This window comes from Aythya ferina, assembly GCF_964211825.1.
Source record: "Aythya ferina genome assembly, chromosome: 5".
In the NCBI taxonomy this organism is placed as follows: domain Eukaryota; kingdom Metazoa; phylum Chordata; class Aves; order Anseriformes; family Anatidae; genus Aythya; species Aythya ferina.
This window is the reverse complement of record NC_140301.1, coordinates 58,762,294-58,782,960: the sequence shown is the minus strand read 5'-3', so window position 1 is coordinate 58,782,960 and position 20,667 is coordinate 58,762,294. Positions and strand designations below refer to the sequence as shown.

Genomic DNA, 20,667 nt, shown 5'->3' with positions numbered 1-20,667 from the left:
CCCCCACCCCTTTCCTTGCATGATATTAGCTTACAAACTACTGCAGCTCATCAACAGTTTTCTAGGGAAAGAGTCAATTATTTTTTGCACAGCTGTACTGTGCAAAATGAGCACAGGGCAGGCAGCTGAACCCTGGGCTGGAATTATTCCCCAATGTAGCTTATGCATAGACCAATACAGTCAGTCTTGTTAATCTGTGTTAAAGATGCTCACAGTAATTTTTTACAGTAAAACAGTAGTTTATACTTGAATTTCTGGCATTCTATTCATTTCCACCTGATAGTCCGTAGAATCCCCTGTCAGGGACTGAAAGTTCCAAGCAATGCTCTGTTATTATTACTACCCTTTTTAGCACAGTACCACTGCTGAGCAAAAGTATAGACCCAGGGACATGCTGTGTCAAGAGCTTTCAGACCCTGAAGTACTGAAGTAGAAGGTACCTCTTAAAAACACACACACGTTATCCTTGATTCAGAATTCTACCTAGGGACACGTGGGTTATCTTGGAAAGTAGCAATAGGAAGAGCTGTCTAGCCTGGAGAAGTGTTGGTCTGATCCTGAATTTGTAATGTCAGTCTGTTTGTGGTATTAGCATCTATTTTCCCTGGCACTGAAGCTTTGAGCAATGATGAAGCTGAGATGGGGAGTGCACACAAAGCTGGATGGGCTGAGCCCCTACAAACAAGTGCTGAAGTATTTCCTTTCTTGGTCTGTCATTGTGCAAATCCATGAATTCCCATGACATTTCTATAAGCTTAGGTACAGTTTTTTTTTTTCTTTTCAGAATATGACGACACCCTGTGACTCCTTTGTTTCAGTCTCTTCCCCATCAACAAGAAAATCCTCAGAACCTTTCTCAAGGCACTTTTAGAGGACAACAATTCTGACTTTACCTTTTTAAAGCCGAACACTAGAATGAAAACTACTGCTACAGGGAAAAAAAACTTGGCACTAACAGAGAAGTGAGATTCTGTATGGAGGGCAGGCAGCAGTCAGGGGAGATACCATCCTGAGGAAATACAACATCCTTAGGACCTCCTGACTCCTGGGATCAGTTGACGGGCTGAGCCTCTCTTCCCCCTGCATTGGATGCCTTTGGGTGAGATCTGAATACTTGCTTATAAATCTCTCTAGAATCTTTGATCCTTTTAACGCGTTTGTTTCTAGGCTGCACACCTGCAACACCTGTAACACCTGTGTATTTCATGCATGCTAGCTTGCTTTTGCAGACAGTCACTATCGTCAGCAATCCAAAGAACCTGGTTATCTGTTGCTGTAATAAACCATACTTGACTGCATTGTTATAGCTCTCATTAAGTGCAACTAGGGTAAGGGTGGTTATCCGTGACCATGATAGTTCAGTGTTCTGAATCCAACCAGACCCCAGACGGTTAATGTGTTATTGGTGAATCTGACTGGACCCCAGACGGTTAATACATTATTGGTGAATATCCGATCGGACCCCCAGACGGATAATCTGCTACTGGTGAATGTCCGACTGGACCCCTAGACGGTTAATGCATTATTGGTGAATCTGACTGGACCCCAGACGATGAATGTGTTATTGGTGAAATCTGTGATTGTGACTGGACCCCAGACGGTTAATCCGTTACTGGTGAATTTCTGCCCGGACCCCAGACAGTTAAACGCATTATTGGTGTATCCGACTGGTTCAGTACCCTGAATCCGACCAGTCCCATAATGGTTAATCAGCTACACCCATTAACGCGACAGATCACCTGCTGTCAGTTGAGTGCCCTGTCTGTGCATGAAAACCTCTTTTACTGTCCATAGATCATCAGTCTTGTAAGCCGGTAGCGCAGCTCCTGGAGCTCTTCCAGCATGCGGGTGTAAGCATATGTGTCCTCCTCCAGGTATTCAAAAAGGTTGACTGGGCCAGAAAATTGGAAGGCTGGTGGCAGGACAATCACGTTGGGTATCATCTCATTGCCAAAGAAGAAGTGGTTAAGGCGTTTCTCTTCCAGGCAGCATTGCAGGTACTGAACGATATCATCCAGCCGCAGAAGAAAATCATCCCTGTGCCACATTTCTAAGGGGATGATGGTCAGGAGGTGCATGATAGCAGTCTTGATGAAATAAGTGGAAATGCTTGTGCCCACCAGCATACGGGCAAAGACCTGCATGCACTTGAGGTGTAAGCTGTGGAACCAGGCTTCGATGGTTATGTGCTGGATGAACTTCATTTCTGCAACAGCACAGGTCTGTGGCCATGTTGTGCTGGGGGTCAAGATGGCCTCTGTCCTCTGGCTGCTCAAGAAGATGTCTGAATCGCCTTGCTGAACCCCAAATATTATCTCAATGGTGATGTTTCTCTTGGTAGTGCTTGTCATCTGGAACTTGCAGGAGCGGGTGGAAGGTAGCACTTTTACATTGTAAAACTGCGACCGAGGCATAAGCACCCAGGCTGTTTTCACGAAGTTCTGGAACCACTTTGCAGTCTTCTCCGCATCTAGGTAGGAGCCAGTGCAGAGGGTGTCTAGGAGGCTCGGCTCCTGCTTTTCCAGTTCCTCTTCAGAATGATGGAGGAAGCACAGCATGTCCTCAGAGGCCTGCTTCATCCCACACGTGCACTCCAGCTCGACACGGATAGAGGAGTTCCTCGCCAGCAGATCACCTTCATTGCCCAGCTCTATATGGAAGGAGTGCCCAGGGGGGGCTGTCATGGGAATAAGTAAGCAGTAGACAATGTTTTCCTCATGGGGACTCCAACCTTCAAAGGCACTGCCCACCCCGATGGCTGACTGCAGCTCCGGAAAGAAAGTCTTTCGAAAGATCGAGCCATAAATATTCAGGAGGCCTTCTACCACCTCTAACACCTGATGGCGTATGATGGTTGGGTTTGGAAGTGGCCAGTAGATGCGCTGAGCTACATAATCAGCCAGACTGTTTGCATCATTGGGGTCTGGTAGTGCTCTTCCTTGGTTGTCATCATCACTACTGGAGCTGTCACTGCTAGAGCTTTCCTCATCACTACTGCTGTCAGGCTCTTGGATGCTTTTAAGAACCCGCCACAGGTACCAAAAGAAAAAGACAAGAATGCCAATGCAGAACCAGAACTGCCAGCGCAGCAACACAGATAAGAGCACAGTTTGTATGCTGCTGTGCCAGGGGCGCTCCTGGTCCCTCTTCTCAATTTCCAACAGGAACGGCGTCATGCGCTCCTGCAGCATCTCCACACGCTGCCGCGTGCGCTCCTTTGTATCTGCATCTAATTTGACCTTCTGCAGGCCAAAACCCAGGAACGTCAGGACGAAAAGAAGTGCCAAAGCCATAGTCTGAAAGAGGTGAGAGAGAAGCAGGTCAGCGGGGCTGGATGGGAGCTACAGCAGGAGCCACAGACCCCTAGGGTCTGGTAGGAAAGGGGCGAAGGAGCTGGGAGGAGGCAGCAGGGGCTGTGGGCAGTGCTGATGGCGACAGCCGTGAGCCCTGCCCTGAGCAGCTGGGCCCTGGCTGCAGGCTTAGCAAGCCCTCGTGGGGCCAGCTTTTGTGCCCCAGCCCTGGCCCAGCCCAGTCTTCCCCCTGGGTACTGCACTCACCGATGGCTGAGGCCAAAGTGAAGCAGCACTGCCCGCAGCTGCTGTTAAAGCCTCCCCCATATTGTGACACGTCCTCTGATGTCACCATGATGACATGTCACAGGACCCCCGCCCTGCCCTCAGTCCCCACCGTGGCACAGTGACTCCCAGCTGTCCTGGGCAGTCCAGGCCCTGGTGTCACCTGAATGCAGAGGTACGTAGCTGGAAAGTGTTCAATGGGCTCTTTTTGCACAGCTCATGGGAGCCCTCGGGGCCACCTGCAGAAAGAAATTTGGGTGATGTAGCCCGTGGAGGCTGTGCTCCTCATGTGCCATTCCACGTTAAATTCTGGAAAAGTAACCCATAGACAATCACTGGAACAGGAGGGCTTGGAGTGGGAGGCAAGGAGAGACGGGTCCTCTGCTCCCACTGGGTCAGATCTCAAAGTTTGTTCTTGTAGCTCGTCAAAGTTATACTGGTCCCCCAAGGCTGTGTGATTTATTGTAGTGGCTGAAGTTTGGACCCATCAGGGAATTAGCCTGGCCCAGAGAAGAGCGGGGCAAAGACCAGGCTGTCATGGGTCCTGCCAAATGCCTGGGCAGCAGCTCTTGCATTGAGCCAGGCAGGAATTCATTCACGTGTTGAAATACATGTAATTACATGAAATAAAAAAAAAAAAATATATAAAAATGTATGTTTATAGCTCCATTATTTCCCACAGCACTCTCCTCAAGAAACTGGCTGCTCTTCACTTGGACTGGTGTACGCTTCGTTGGGTTAGAAACTGTCTGGGTAGCCAGGCCCAAAGAGTTGTGGTGGAGTCAAATCCAGTTGGAGGCCGGTCACTACTGGAGTCTAACAGGGCTCAGTACTGGGGCCAGTCCTCTTTAATATCTTTATAGATGATCTGGATGAGGGGATTGAATGCACCCTCAGTAAGCTTGCAGATGACACCAAGTTAGGTGCGTGTGTCAATCGCTCGAGGGCAGGAAGGCTCTGCAGGAGGATCTGGATAGGCTGCACCGATGGGCTGAGGCCAACTGCATGAAGTTCAACAAGGCCAAGTGCCGGGTCCTGCACCTGGGGCGCAATAACCCCAAGCAGAGCTACAGGCTGGGAGATGAGTGGTTGGAAAGCTGCCTGGCGGAGAAGGACCTGGGAGTGATGGTTGATAGTTGGCTTAATATGAGCCAGCAGTGTGCTCAGGTGGCCAAGAAGGCCAACAGCATCCTGGCTTGTATAAGAAGCAGTGTGGCCAACAGGGTTAGGGAAGTGATCGTCCCCCTGTACTCAGCTCTGGTGAGGCCGCACCTCGAGTACTGTGTTCAGTTTTGGGTCCCTCCCTACAAGAAGGACATGGAGGTGCTTGAGCGGGTCCAGAGAAGGGCGACGAAGCTGGTGAGGGGCCTGGAGAACAAGTCCTATGAGGAGCGGCTGAGGGAGCTGGGGTTGTTCAGCCTGGAGAAGAGGAGGCTCACCTTGCATTGGTGTGCTTGCTCTGGTCTTCCATCTCAGGGAATGGCACAGTGTGCATCCTGTAGCCTGAGGGCTGGTTGGTTGTGTGAGCTGCCTGATGCTCCATCTGGATGGCTGTGTCGGTCTGACTGGGTGTGCTGGAGGAACAGCAGTGTGTACTGGGTCTGGCTGGAATGTTAACTTTCCTGGCAGCAGCCCATACAGTGCCGTACTCTGTACTTGTAGCTGGAACAGCAGTGTTATCACACCAGTGTTGTGTCTACTGCTGAGCAGCAGTGGCACAGCATCGGGCCTTTCTCTAACCCTCCTAGGGGGTGGGCAAAAAGTGAGGAGAGAAACATCACTAGGGCAGCTGACCTAAACCAATCAAAGGGATATTCCATACCATGTGGTGTCACACTCAGCAATAAAAGGTGAAAACAGGAAGAAGAGGGGAGGGGTGGGCTCTCGTTGAGAAGACGTCGGTCCTCCTCTCAAACACCGGCTGTGTGCGTTGAGGCCTTGCTTCAAGGACGTGGTCAATCATCGCTCATTTGTGGGAAGTAGAGAGTAATTTCTTTCCTCTGCACTTCCATATAGCTTTCATTTATTTTGTTTGTTCGTTTTCCTCCCTTCTTTTTATTTTTTTCCTTTTTCCCCTCCCTTTTTCCCCTTTCCCTTTTATTTCCCGTTAGTTAAATTGTTTAGTTCATGGTAGTCTTTATTTAATTATTATAATTATTTCCCTTTAATTAAATTATCCTTATCTCAACCCGTGAGTTGTTCTTTGCTTTACTTCTCCCCCTCCTCATCTAAAGGAGGGGGAGTGAGAGAGCGGTTGTGGGGTTTAGCTGCTCAGCACGGTAAAACCACCACACAGTGGAGGGGATGGCTTTCTGACGAACGGTTCCCAAGCCTGTGCCTTCTTGCTTCCACACACTTGACGGAATGCACATTGCCGTTGGGGCTGTGGCCTAAGCCTGTTGGTGAGGCAGAACAGTCCAGGCCACCCACTGACGGCCCCTCTCGTGCTGTGGGTGTGTGCTGGTTGCGCCTCCCCCTGCACCCACTCCCTGCTTGCACTCCCGCTCCCTCAGGCACGTTTCTGTGGCCTCCTGCTGCTCAAGCTGGCCACATGCTCAGTCCACATCACCTTGTGGTGTCCCAGCCCCAGCCCCCCTTGGTTGCACACTGGAGCAGGCTCCTCAGGGACGTAGTCACCGCACCAAGCCTGTCTGAATTTAAAAAGATCAGAGGTTGGAGTAGATGATCATGGAGGTCTCTTCCAACCTAGATAATTCTGTGATCCTGTGAAAGGATAAACTGCAATTCCCAAACCTGATATTGAAATAATGTTGAGAATGAGCATGGTGTTGCAGGAAGAAAAATAACCGTGAAACTACACCAGGTAAAGATGAAGGGACAAACGCTGTTTCAAAAGGAAAATCTTATGGTATCTAACCTGTTTTTTTTTTTTTTTTTTTTTTTTTTTTAACATAAGATATAAAGCCTCCAGAAGAAAAGTTATCAGTTACACACAAAGTGCTTTGTAGTGCTGAAATGCTATGTGAAAAGTTAGATCTCAAGTCCAGTTCTATTCATGTCAGTTTCTCAGCATCTGATATCAAGCTGCTTTTTGCTGATGGCTCTGTCTCTGTCAGCCTCTGGTGTTCTTAAGGTGCACTCTCCCGAAGGCTCTCTGGATAGAGCTAAGCTGGAAGCATTGTGCCTGAAAATGAAGATTATGATGCTTGAGATCTCTCAGTTTGGAATGGGAGGTGCAAGGACACAGAAGTTGACAGAAGGATATGAAAGTCTTACTAAATACCAGTGAATATTCCAGAATCTGAATCAAAATGTAATCTCTTGCTGAAGTGAATCTTTCTGCAACACATTTTGAAAATTTAGATAAAGATTTTTCTTTGGAGAAAAAAAGTCTGAAACCAAGAAGGAAAACACTAGCTCCTGAAATGTGTGGGTGACAAGGAATTTACAGTTAAAATACTTAGATAACTAAATCATGAAAAACAAAACTTAGAATTTCATGCTGTAGTAAGAAAACTGTCAGAAAGTGACTTTGATTCCGATGTGGAATCAGAAAGTTCCTAGTGAAAAAAGTCATTTTTTACTAATGAAAATAAAATTCAAAAAAAGGTATTAAATATCCCAAAGGAGAGGCTTCAACTTAAATGAGGAGCCCTAAACTAGTGCTCATTTGTGGAAGGAAGAAAAGTAAAATTGGAAAGTCTTCAGATGAAGATTAAAATGCTTTAATTCCAGAAGCCAACGTTTGGAATCTCTCTGATGCTGAAGTCTGGAGAAGCCTCAGGTAGGCAATCCTTTTTGCCAAAACAGAAGCTGGAAAAATATTCCTGAATATACCTTTCCATTGCCATATGCAGCCACTGAAATTTCTGAAATTTCACTTTCACTGAAATTCAAAATGGAGGGGTTCCAAAGTTAGGAGAATGTGTGAAGAGTTCTGACATGAGCTTGCCAAATTTAGGAGGAGATATTTTATTATCTGTGGAGAGAACGGGGAGTAGAGTGAATTTTCCCAGACATGAAACCTGTGTAGACTTAAACATGTTGCTAAAGGATAAAAATGCATATTTCAGAATATATAGAGTCTTCAGCATCATTGCCTAAAACAGAAATAAGTGCTTTAAAAACTACCAAACAGCTCACCAAATAAGGCCCCTGCACTTGCTTGGACTCCTCAAGAGCACAAAGTCAAATCATAGGATACAGATGTCTGCAAAGTAGAAAGCACCACTGAGTTAGAGACTTCAGGAGTAGTTTAAACCATCATCAAATGAGAATACTGGGTGTGGAAAGCATTAAAAAATAGATGTTAGTCTTCCAAAGAAAGGCATACACATTCAAAGTAAAGAGCCAGCAACTAAACCAGGAAAGATTACAGGTGGGTTGAAAATTATGGAAGAAGATGGGCAAGGATGCCAATTCAAAAGATCTAGGTGTGAATGATCATAGAATCATAGAACGGCTTAGGTTGGAAGGGACCTTAGAGATCAACTAGTTCCAACCCCCCTGCCTTAAGCAGGGATTCCACCCGTTAGATCAGGTTGCCCAAGGCCCCATCCAGCTTGAACACCTCCAGGGATGGGGCATCCATCACTTTTCTGGGCAGCTTGTTCCAGTGCCTCACTACCCTTACAGTGAAGAATTCCTTCCTAATGTCTAATTTAATCTCTCATCTCTTAGTTTAAGACCATTCCCCCTTGTCTTATCATTGTTTACCCAAGTAAAGAGTCTTTCTCTGTTCTTTTTCTAAGACTAAGTATTGAAAGGCTGCAATGAAGTCTTCCTGGAGCCTTCTCTTCTCCAGGCTGAACATCCCCAGATCTCTCAGCCTTTCTTCACAGTAGAGGTTCTCCAGCCTTCTGATCTGTACCAGGGATTAGAAAACGATGCCTCTGCAGCTAAGCTGAAAGATCCAAAGGTAGAAATTTCAGGACTGAAAATGGATGTGAAAAATGCTAGAGCAGCTCCCAAAATAGAATTTCAAGTGGAAAGTGTTGAAAAGGACATGTCTGCAGGAGTCGAAGTGTGTATAGAAGAGAGAGCACAATAAATCTTATTACCTAAAGAAAAAACAAAGTGAAAAGTTTGAGGTTGATGAGGCCTTGTCTGATGTTCCAGTTAATTAAACTTTCATTATGTTCTCAGCAAGAACTGAACTAATCTTGTTGGAGGAAGAGAAAGGTAGTTAATCAAGTATTCCTGGAGATACAGCCAAATGAGTATTTTCCCAGTCTCCAGTGAAAGTAAAATAATAACATATCAATGCAGAAATAAAAAGTCTGTGTTCTTAATTTTCCAAGAACTGATAATGAAACAAAACTGGAACCTGATATCTAGGAAAACACTTTGTTGAAAACACTTTGTTGGTATGGAATTTACCTAATAGCTATATTGATTAGTTCATATCTGCCCAAAAGGAAACAAGCCAATACTACTATCTGGTGAAAAGTCCACCTAATGACAGCACAGCTTCTAGATATGGTGGTAAAGCTTAGAAAGAGAACCGAGACTTTTGACCTACTTCAAACTTGAATTTTTTGGGTGTGCACGTGCAGTCATACTGCCTTATTGTAATTTTGCATCCTTTTCGTTCTTAACACAGGGAAGGTAGATAACGCAAAACACTGAGAAATTGGTTTGTAAAAGACATGTATTTGATTATCACACCATCTTTAATTTAATATGTTGTAGTGGGTTTAGGTGGCAAGGTTTTGGTAGCAGGGGGCCATAGGGGTGGTTTCTGTGAGAAGGATCTAGAAGCTGCCCCATGTTTGGTAAGGGCCCCACTGCTGACCAGAGCCGAGCCAATAAGCGATGTTGTTTTGTGTCTCTGTGAGAGCATATTTAAGACAGGGAAAAAACGCTGTGATATACACAGCAGCTGGGAGAGTGAGAGGAGTGAGGAACAGCCTTGCAGGCGCCAAGGTCAGTGAAGAAGGAGGGGGAGAGGTGCTCCAGGCGCCGGAGCAGAAGTCCCCTGCGGCCTGTGGTGAGGCCCATGGTGAAGCAGGCTGTCCCCCTGCAGCCCATGGAGTACCACGGTGGAGCAGGGTTCCTTGCTGCAGCCCGTGGAGGAGACCACAGTGGAGCAGGTGGCCCTGCACCGACGGAGGCTGCCACCTGTGGAAGACCCCTGCCGGAGCAGATCCCGGGCCGGACCTGTAGCCCGTGGAGAGGAGCCCACGCAGGAGCAGGTGACCTGGCAGGAGCTGCTGCCCGTGGGGGAGACAGGTTGGAGCAGTACCTCACTTGGAGCGAATACAAATTTAAAGTGTGCATTAAGATGGCTGAATGGAAGAAGTAGAAAAACAGTTTGTTTCTGAGGTCAGGTTTGTAAGAGAGGTGAGTCGGTTTCTCAGCTGATGTTGTGACATCATCCCCGATGGATTTAAGGAATAGTTACTACTGTCAGGTTGATTTTAGTGTGTCTTCAAATGCAAAGCTTCTTCTAGAAATTGAATTTTCCTCTGAAACCTCTGAGTAGCACAAGTTGGACCAATCATAGTTATGTTGAAAAATGCCTACAGACGCCTGAAAACCTTACTGGAGATGATTTATGGTCTTGGAAAAGAACGATATAAGGGGAAAAAAGAAAAAAACATTGAGTGGTCCCTTCTCTGTTCAGGAGCAATACTTTAAAAAAGGAAGATCTTAACAGGCAAGAGAAAAAATGTTAATTAGATGAGGTGACACTATGCTTATTTTTGATGCTTCAGTGAAAATATACTAAATAAACCATGTATTCTGAACCTGTGCTACGGAGCATAGTACATTCACTCTCCTAAAGGCTACTGAATGCCATGTGAAATCCAGAAGTAATGAGGCTGACAGGAGTCCATGTCCCTTTCTGGATGACTTCCCTTCATTAAGCCACACCAGAACTGGCACTCTTACCATGAAAGCAATAGTTGCACATCTGAGAGTCTGTATCAAGAAGGAAGAAATGGGGGTTGCTTTGGCTTGCAGATTAACCCTGTCTTTATCTGGAGACGGAAGGGGAGTAAAAGCACTGGAGCAGTTACTGTCTTTGGCCTTGCTGGCATCTTTTAGTTGTTTTGCTTTTGCTTATGTGCAAACAGAGATTCTCATAAATGGGAGGGAACTGGACTGGAAGGGGCTGGGCTTACCCTGCCCTAAGGCAGGTTCAGGTATGTGTTTCTCAGCCTGACAGGACTGGCACACGTGTGCTTTGGGAAACACAACTGATAATAATCTGCATCACTGCCAGCAGTACTTGCTGTGGCTGTTCTCTTGCTGGTTTGTATTATGTTTTTTCCACACTGACGTCAGTGCCAGCTCTTCAGAGGGTGGGGGCCTGACCATGCTGTTGCCATGAGCCCAGGGTACAATGACCAAAATGAAGCATGACCAGAGTCATGCTTAAATGCCATGTCCCCAGATGGTTTCTGCCATTGTCTATCTCAGTGGGGACTGGAAAGCTTTACAAAGCCTGCCCCGTTCCTCCAGCTCTCCTGCTTGCTTGAAAAGATATTTCAAGTTGAAAGGGAAGAGTGATTTCTATCCCCTGCTTCCATGCAGTTACACAGCTTAAGCCACAATTTGCCTGTCTTTCAAAATTCAGTTTGTAGAGATTAATATTAGAATACTTAACATCAACATGAGTGAGGACCTGTCTGTGTCCTGTTCTAATTTCCACTCCCCATCACCTACAACATCGCTGATAAAAGTCTTTTCCCCTGGAAATAATGGCAAGATCTGTGTGGGGTCTGGCTCAATGTGGGGAAGAAAAGCCCCAATTCCCATTTAATGTCAGTGGAAGTTGTTAGAGGTCATAGTAGTCACCATTGTTATGTTGAATATGAGCGTTACTACCTCTCTTGCAGCAATAAATATTAATGTTTGTAATACCACAGGTTGTGTCATTCGTGAATTTTAATGTGCCCAGCAGAGCTCCCTAAAGGTGAATTACTCTGCAGAATCCATAACAATCTAAAGCCTTTTCTCTCTGATAGTTTAGAAGAATAATCTTGTGCTGCTGCTGAAGCTGTTGGTTTTCAAGGCTTTCATTACCTACAGAGAAATCATGTTTGACACAATACCATAGTTATTGAGAACATTGGCTGTATTACACAGCACACCTAATATATCAAACTCCGTATATTCCTGGATGCAGACAAGATAATGTCTTAATCTTTTTCTGAGTCATGCTGGACAGCTACATCATTTGTAGAGACCACCAGAATTACAGTGGATAGGGCAAAAATATAATAGAACTTGTTTATATATCAAGTCTTCCTTTCTTTCTCTGGTTATTCTAAGACTTCAGCACTGTTGCATTGACTGTTGAACCAGCTGGTACTTGCCATTAGTAGCAACAGGATGCTGGAAGAAATAATCCTCTAGTTTTGGTCCGTTTTTCTCTCATTCCTAAAAATATTCTTCTTGGAAATAAACATATGCTGCATTGTGGCTGTTACTGTCACATGTGGACCTTTGTAGTGGCAGCTCTGCTCTTTAGGGGACAAGCATACTTTAAGTGGAAGTGTGCAAGAAGACAAGCATGAGGACTGTTATTAATGGTGACTTAATTCACACTACCGCGGCCATGCTCCTAATTGCTCCGACTCTCATTCCTACCTTTTAGGAGATAGGGCAAGAATTTGTTACTTATTAAAGGTTCCTTGCCCATGAGAAAATCGTTTGCATCAAAATGGTAGATTTTACCAAAGAAGGCTGCTGCTGGAGTGAAGCAAACTCTGTTACCTGTTCGCCAGGCTAAACTTCATGTGGGAATTTGTTGGGATGAGGGTGGCCTTGGGTGGGGGATGGTTCATGGTCTGAATGAGGCTTAAGGAGAATAGGACTGCTGTGTGTTTTTTTTTTTTTTTTCCTTTTTTTTCTTTCCTTAGGAGACTGAGTTCCTCATCAAGAAATACAGTGTGTATCTAATAAGTTAAAGATTTATTAAGAATCCCCCTAAGAATATTCAGAATGTGATGAAAATTAATTAATTATTCATTAGTAAAACTGTTTAGATTTGGGAAGTGTTTGTGGTTGGGATTAATGGGCAAAGTTATTGAAATAGCACTCTTGGTTAAGCAATCTGCTAAACTGCTGCAGTAAGGAGATCGTCATCTGCCTGCGTGCAGTTTTCTCCTGTTATTTGGAGGTAATTGCACCCCAGCTGTTCTGAGTTCTTTGCTGATATCTTATGTTTTAAGCAGTCTGTATGGTATTTTTCCTCAAAGAACAATGTCTCCTTTCTGCTTTACCAGTTTGCTCGCACAAAGCAAACACATGTGATAGTGGTTAACATTTGAGAGTGATGACTTTGTTTTCGTTGGAGTTCATAAGTGCACAAGGCAACTCCTTGCTGAGACTTTTATGCTGTGTAAGGCACCTCCCATGGTGCTTGAAGCATCTGATGCCTGGTGTAAATGCTATCCTTCATAACATCCCTGTATGCAGCCTTATGCCTAGGACCATTCCCTGTCCCTGGTCCCCACTTCCACTATGGTTTGTATCTTGCTGAACTAGTATTGTCTACTTGTTGAAGTTATACTGGTCTAAGCTTGCTGAGATATATTCCTTGGTTTTGAAGCCCTCTTTCTGGGGCTTATATTATCATCACTTGGGAATTTTGCTCCTATAGATTCAGGGTCTTCTTTTTTCCCTTTCCTGAGTGAAATGCTTCCAATGTTTCACCATTTCTGGACAAAAAGGCTTCAGTTTTCAGGAAACCTTGGAAATCCCCAGCACCCTTACTCCAACCCTCACAATTTGACAGTGGAGAGAGATTATTTTAACCCAACACTTGCTCATTTGGATTTCCAGTGCCTGTATTTCCCAGAATTTGTCATTGCCTCAGTGCTATTGTTTTGGTCTCTCCTGGTTTCCTGACTTTCTCTCAGGGTTTAATAAAACTTAGAGCTTAATATTTTCTCAACTCCTTGGATGCCCTTAACAATGCATTTTAAGGCATAAAGATACACTAATCATTTTCAATTCTATTTTGTTCCTTTTATATCCTTCAAGCAGAAAATGGATATGGTCTTTTAAGAATGTTTATATGGAATTGGAAAGTTTATTGAAATGTATTTCAACTCAAAACTAAAATATCCTTTGCTGGATATGCATCTCCCAGGCTATGTGAGTACTTGCTCTCTCTTATGCCTAAATTCTGCAAGCATTTATGCATGTGTTTAATTTTACTAATTGATTTCACTGGGACAATCCCTGCATAAGCATTTGAGGAGTCAAAGTGTTAACCAGATTTCTGATGTTGTGTCCTTCCTTTTATGCAGTTTCTTTCTACTACAAGGTCTAGTAAAGTCTTTGTGGAGAGCAGTGCAGCCCTTGCAGCTGTTTAAAGTGTGCTACAGAACAGGCATCTGAAAAGACTCTCTCTTGAGGTCTCTGAGGAGCAGAGGTGGGCCTTTTGGCTTTCTAGGTGGCCACATGGGAATGTGAGACTTTGTGACATGTTTGTGACATGTGGGACTTTGTGATGTGTCTCCTCCAAGGAGGAGAACCCACAGCCTCTCTGGGCAACCTGTGCCAGTGCTCTGTCACACACACAGTAAGGACCTGCTTTCTGATGGCTAGATGGACCCTCTTGTGTTCCAGTTTGTGCCCATTGCCTCTTGTCCTGGCACTGGGCACCACTGATAAAAGCACAGCTTTTTGTACCCTCCTTTCAGACATGGATAAGATCCCCCCAAGCCTCCTCTTCTCCAGGCTGACCAGTCCTAGATGTCTCAGCCTTTCCCCACAGGAAAGGTGTTCAACTCCATTCAGTATCTTGTGGTCCTCCGTTGGACACTTTCTAATAATTCAAGAGGAAAGAGGTCTGAGCAGGCTGTGGTTACATGTTCTCCTGTTTGTTCTAGCCCAAAGAGACACTAGTGTGCAATGCTCTTGCTCAGGAGAGCTGAAAGTTATTTATTTCCTTATTTTACACATAGAAGGAGATACCAGTTGCTTTCTGTTTTACTATACGAGTGACAACCTAGTTCCTTGATCACCTGGACAGAGTTAAGCTCTCCATCCTTGAGAAAGAGGAGCAATGAGTGAAGAATCTGGCCCACATGTCTCTGTCATCTTCTGGCCTCGAGATGACTATATATAGGTCTGCTTTTTTTTTTTTCCCCTCTTTATTTTTATTATTATTTTTCCAAAGGGAAATGCATGAGTGCATGATAAAACAGGAGAAAGAAAATATTAGTGCTTTCCAAACACAAACCTCCAAACATAGGCTTGGAACAAGTTAAGTGGTACTTGTATAGTAAAAATAGTGCTTGGATTTCTCTTCATTCCTTTGCAAGCTGTGTCTGTGTACACATGCACAGCTATTGCAAGCCTAGTGCTAAAGTGGATCACTTTAAAGACGAAAAGATTCTTTTCTGAATTAAATCAATCATAAAAATATGGCATCTTCTGGGGATGCTTTCAGCCATCCCTCAGCATCAAAATCCTGAATTCAGCAAGTTTTTTCAAGTGTGCAAGTAATTCCGTTTCTTTTTTGGAAGCTGTTTAAAGTGGGTGCTTAACTTCTGCAGCATGGGAGTAGTCTTGTCTCATTAATTTTTAGCCCACTTCTACTTCACACACACACAAAAAGGGGTTATAGAAAAGTGATGAATAGCTTGCTTTCTCAGAATACATCCCTTGAGTTTATGGAGCTGTTCATTTCTGTACCAGTGATAGATCTTGAGTTCTTGCTTTCTATGTTATAAGTAGAATTATTATTATGGGAAAATGACAGTAACTGATGAATGGGTAACTTTATCAAGATTGTTTTCATCATGCCTCTATGAAGAGTAATCTGTAATTAGAGAGCTGTGTTGAAGGCTTTAGTCTGGAATCATTCCACATCTTCTTTGACAGGCAGGCTTGTTAATATCTTAATTTTAGCTTTGTGATTGCCCCTTGCTAAATCCATGCCTTACAGTGCAGTTGTTAGTCTGATCATTTTCTTTTTCTGTTCTCCTTGTCAATTAGGAGATGACCAAAGATAAGCGCGTGAGTTCAATAAACTTCAGAATCCTGAAAAGGTTAAAATCTTTAATCTCAATATAGATACATTTTGGAAATCCTTTGGAAAATAAGAAATAAGAGTGTTTGTTCCCCCCCCCCCCCCCCCAGAAATACTTGAAATTTGACAAGTGCTTTAAAAAAAAAAAAAAAAAAAAAAAGCTGGCTACAGTTTATTGGCTATTGCAGGTTTATTGGCTATTTCATCAGCAGCAGTGAAAGATCTAAATGGATTTTAGCAGCTAAAATGTCACTATCAGCTTTTCCCCTTTATAGACTTCAAATTTACTTAGGCAATTATTTGAGGCTGTTTGCAAGATTAGAAAAGCGATGCTTTTTTCTTGGCTTGCATGAAAATTAGTTTTCTAAATTTTTCCTTTTTTTAAAATGACATCTAAAAACTGTTTTTTCCTAGATAGGTCCTGGAGTAGAGCTCCGCTGAAGGCCACAGCAGTGCTGAGAAGCAAAGTGGTACCTGGCACTTGCTCCTCCACGTGTTTGAGATGGGCTCCTGGCAGTCCTGCTGGGTGGCAGATTCTTCTTCTGTTGCATTGCTTCCTTGTGCTCTCTTTCCACTCTCCAACAGTAGATGGGGATGCTCTATTGGCAGAACAGATCGTCTCTACTGTCTCAAAATACCACGAAGAAGTAATTCTACTGTTATTTAATTCAGACTTTGGACAAAAATGTAAGCCCCCATCCCAAAGAATCTGATGCTTATCAAGTATTGTCCCAACTTATATGAAGCTCTGCTGTGTGTGCTTTGAGACAGAAACAAGGCAATTTAGAAACCACAGCCCAGAGTAGCACTTTTTTTTTCCCCTTTCCCCTTTCCCCTTTCCCCTTTCCCTTTCCCCTTTTGTTCATCCATCCATCCATCCATCCATCCATCCATCCATCCATCCATCCATCTATCTATCTATCTATCTATCCTCTATTCTGAGTGAAGGAATTGTGTGATGGGTGGTGGCTGCTGCAGCTGGCTGTGGGTGTCAGGAAGCTGCACTTCTCCCAAGCAGTGTCACCATACTTTCTTCAATACCACCCTTCACATTTGCCACAGTGGTGGCTGTCTCATTGCTGAATATCCTGGAGGACAGAGCGATTGACATCACACACCAAGTCCTTTTCCCAAATTAGACATAAAAAACTCATGTTGGGGGTGACAGGCAGTGCTAGGGTTGTGCTTACTTACTTTAAATGGTCAGATGTGGTAGGGAGTGAGGGTTTACATCTTGGAGATGTTTCTGGTGAAGTCGATGCTGATGGGAACGTGTGGCCGTAAGACCACTTCTAGTGAAAAATGGACTAGCTTTGCAACAGCCAGCCTGGTCATCAAGAAGAACTCGGTTTGGTAGGCTTGAGTTTGCCATCTCTGCTGGGGTTTGCCCCAGCCCCTCCAGCCCTGTGTTACTTGATTGCTTTCCACCTACACTGAAGCCTGAGGCTCTGCACCAGAACAGCTGCGTGTTTGGTCTTTGCTGATACTGAAAGTCATTTATCTTCTTGCGCCTTGCTGTGCAGAGCAATAAGGGTTTCAAGCAGGCAGGGCTCCTGGTTTCTGGAAAATAAGCTAACAAACTCCACTTTGGAAGATTACCATTTCCTCTTACTATTTTTGGAAGTGTTTATTTTATAGCCATGAAATTAATCTCAGGAATGCCAAGCAACACTTTAAAGAAGAAGGGGTGATGGGGCCTGGGGAGGAAGAACTAGAGAAGAGCTTATGTCACGGTGTTTTCTTCATGTAATTTTTTTTTTTCTTTAATCACACAAACAAACAAATAGACAGTCATCTGGATATGAAATAACTGCCATTGCAGCGCACCCTCCTCTCTTCTGATTTCTGCCATTTTTGGCAAATAGTGCATACAGTCCAAAGGCCCTTGCAGAGTTATTAATCACATTTGGCAGCCAGGCTGCACTAATCTATTGTCTGGAAGTACAGAAAAGTACTATCTTCGTGTGTTTTAAGATGTAGTGATTAAAGCTCTTGATAACCTTTCTTGCTGCAATGAGAAGTGCAGGAAAAAATGGAAAAAGCAGAACTCCTCAGCTCTTCCCCCATCCCCTCCCCTAGTGAATACTGTGCTCGACTGTAGCTGGGGCCAAATTTGCCCTGGTTTTCAGGGTATAGCTGGCAGCAAAGCATTGGGGAGGTAGAGGAGGTAGTAGCTGTGTCAATGTAATGCACTTCTGCATACCGCATGGCTGAGAAGGACACTTTCAATACCTTGCCTAAGGGTATTAATGATTTAAGAACAGGGAAGGATTCAAAACAGTGGAAGAAGACTTGTTGGTGAAGGGATTAAAGCCCCTTTCTTTCTGTCTGGGCCAGTGGCAACACAATTCATGCCTTTATCTGCAATGCATGGAAAAGTGATGTCAGTAAGTCAGAACTTGTAGCTAGCAAAAAGTGGCTGCATGTGTGCACGTTCTTCCATCAATCAGATCTTCACAAATGCCAGGCTAAGAGTTCACTTGCAAATAAAGTCATTGCTTTGGATCTGAACACCTTCAAGCTTCGGGTATACTTGAAGTTCAAACGCAGACGTACATTAACCCTTCTGTGTTTGACCGATTGTTCCTTTATAGGAAGGAGAAGCTGACTGCCAGCTCTGAAAAGACTTGAAAACCCACAGCATCTCAAATCTGGCTGCAGATTTTTGGTGTAATTACGTGGTACAGCATGCTGGGAATAGAAGCCAGATCTGTGATTACAAAAGATCAGATTGCTTGTGGTGGAAGGACCTGTAGTGATTTTTCACTTCATTGATGGCCAGCACATAAATGCTGTGTCGGGTACGTGGAGCACTACAGTGGTACAGTATGCTCTTGGACAGGCATTGTATGATCTATCCACCAGCTCTGTTAATTTCAGTTACTCCTTTTTTAGGGACACTGTATGTATACAGTGCTGAAGGTCTCCTGCCAGGAACTTCCTCAGCAAGTGCATTTTAGAGGAAGTTTTCAATTTGCCAAATAATTGAAATGAAAGCTAATGGTTTGTATCACTTCTCGTTTAGTGGAAAAAGTGGTCTGGGTAAAGGTACTTCTAACTGAGAGTGTTTGGCTTTTTACCAAAGGTAAACAGTTTCTTAAAGTGTTTGCAGTGTGTTCAGGGTCTCCCTAATCTGCTTCCAAGAGAGTTAATGCACTTTTTTTTTTTTTTAATTATTTTTTGAATTCAATACTTACTATGAAAGCAATAAGTCAATATGAGCCTCTTATTTTACCTCACATAGAGAAACTGAGAGTTTTGGAAGAAAACAGTAAGATATGAATACATCTTGTCCCAGCAGAAATATTGTTCTTTCTCCTGGATGAAAATTTGTGGATGCTAAGGTTCAGATTCCTATGGTTAAAGAAGGCCAGCACCACTAACACTCCAAGATTACATTGCCTTTCTGTAGTATGTAGTGACAAGGGCAATTACCATTACAGGAGGAGCTTGGTTCTGCAGTACTCCTGGACACCAAGTACATAAGAGGTTTTGTGAAAGAGAAGTCCCATAGGGGTTAGGAAGGATTTCAGTGATCTGTGATCAAATCCCGCATGGATGAATCTCAGGTAGAGATAGCAAGTGATGAGTGTCCTGTGCTAAGATCTCTTACTCTTAATCTGTCAAGAAAAACAAAACAAAACAATAAAAAACAACGTAATTGTATTGGCTTAAGATGGGACTTGTTGAAATTACAAAGAGTACCCGAACCATCCAGCCTCATCATTCTGTGGCCCTGTGGTTCTGTAACATCAGCAGAAGTGACTTACACAGTATATTAAACCATCTGTTTGATCATAAACATGGAAATGCCACTGAAAACTCAGAAGCTAAGCATGCAACTACGGCTTAAAGAAATCTGATGTTTTCTTTTTCTTCTTCTTCTTTTTTTTTTTTTTTTCCTTTCTCCAGTCTTAGCTGTTTTTCCATACAGTTGCCTTTTGAGATTTTTCCAATACAGTAAGAAATGACATAGGCAACTGACATGTTTTCTTGGACTTCATATATAATGACTTTAAATTGCATTAATTTAGTGCCACGAAAACCTAATAGAGAAGTAATGACTCAGTGATCTGCAGTGGAAATCGAAAGAGATTAATTTCCCCTTTGTTGCTGTACAGAATGACATTGCTTGCTGCATCATGCAACACAGAAATAGGTCTAAGATTCTGCTTGAATTTGGCGTTATACACTAGAGAGAGACAGAGAAGTCCAGTCTTACTCTGAAGAGCTGACAAGCCTCCTTGGGAACAGCCGAACTTTTAAATAACAAAACATTTTTCAGTGAGAACTTTTTTCTTGAGAAACAGAGCCTTTCCTTCAAGTTTAATGGGATAGGAGGAAAAAAAACAAAACAAAACAAAACGTAGAGAACAGAAAATGGCAGCATAAGACAGAGACTACAAGAAACCTAGAATAAAATATAAACCAATCCCAGAAAAATCTCATAAATATCACTTAAATAGGTGGCAAATCTTATCAGGAATTGTGAGGAGGAAAATGAAAACCAGAATAATTTATGAAATCACATAGTCCATCAATATATGGGGTGAACTGTCTCCAGACAGCCTTGCCAACTTGCTCTGAATTTTAAGATGAAATTGTGGAGTCATCTCTAAACATTGAAGTATGTGTTTGTGAGTATTTTGTCGAAGAAAATGTGAGTGTTCATTAAGTCCATTATCATGAAATGCAAGAGGTGAGAGGGCCTAAAGTGTTTTAAATGCCCTGTGCTTCGTCCTTTCTGGTAGCAAACTGCAGGCCTTTCACAAAGTTCAGGAAGAAAAATGTGGTTTGGTTCCCTAGAAAACTGTGTTTTTGACTGGTGGGGTAATTATGTTTGGGGGTGGGTGAGAGAGGGAAACAAGTTGTTCACAAAGTCCTCAGTTAAAAGTCTGACCAAGTGAACCTCTTGGAGTTAAAGGTGTGAGGGCCTTGTAACCACAGTGCAAAATTAAATTTTGTCTCTGCTTCCTGAATCGAACAAACCAGATTAATTCCAGAAGATGAGCAGGAAGCATAGGTGATACAGAAATTTCTCACTCTAACGAGGGGGTGATTTTCATGCTAAATCCCATTTTTTGCTGTCCTGAGTCTCTGGTATTCATTTAGTATTTTGTACAGCTGCTGTACTTT

At 43.6% G+C, this 20,667-nt stretch overlaps 1 protein-coding gene across 1 annotated transcript; it reads right to left on the bottom strand.

The window, feature by feature from the left end:
• Positions 1-787: 787 nt before the first annotated feature.
• LOC311437109 (inositol 1,4,5-trisphosphate receptor-interacting protein-like 1) lies at positions 788-4,205 on the bottom strand. Its single transcript, XM_084519961.1, has one exon. It carries the CDS (start codon positions 3,291-3,293, stop codon positions 1,782-1,784), a length of 1,512 nt encoding a protein of 503 aa, XP_084376087.1. The 5' UTR covers positions 3,294-4,205; the 3' UTR covers positions 788-1,781.
• Positions 4,206-20,667: the final 16,462 nt, after the last annotated feature.

Coding starts and splice junctions, on each gene's coding strand:
- LOC311437109 (XM_084519961.1), bottom strand. CDS start 3,293: ATGGCTTTGGCACTTCTTTTCGTCCTGACGTTCCTGGGTTTTGGCCTG.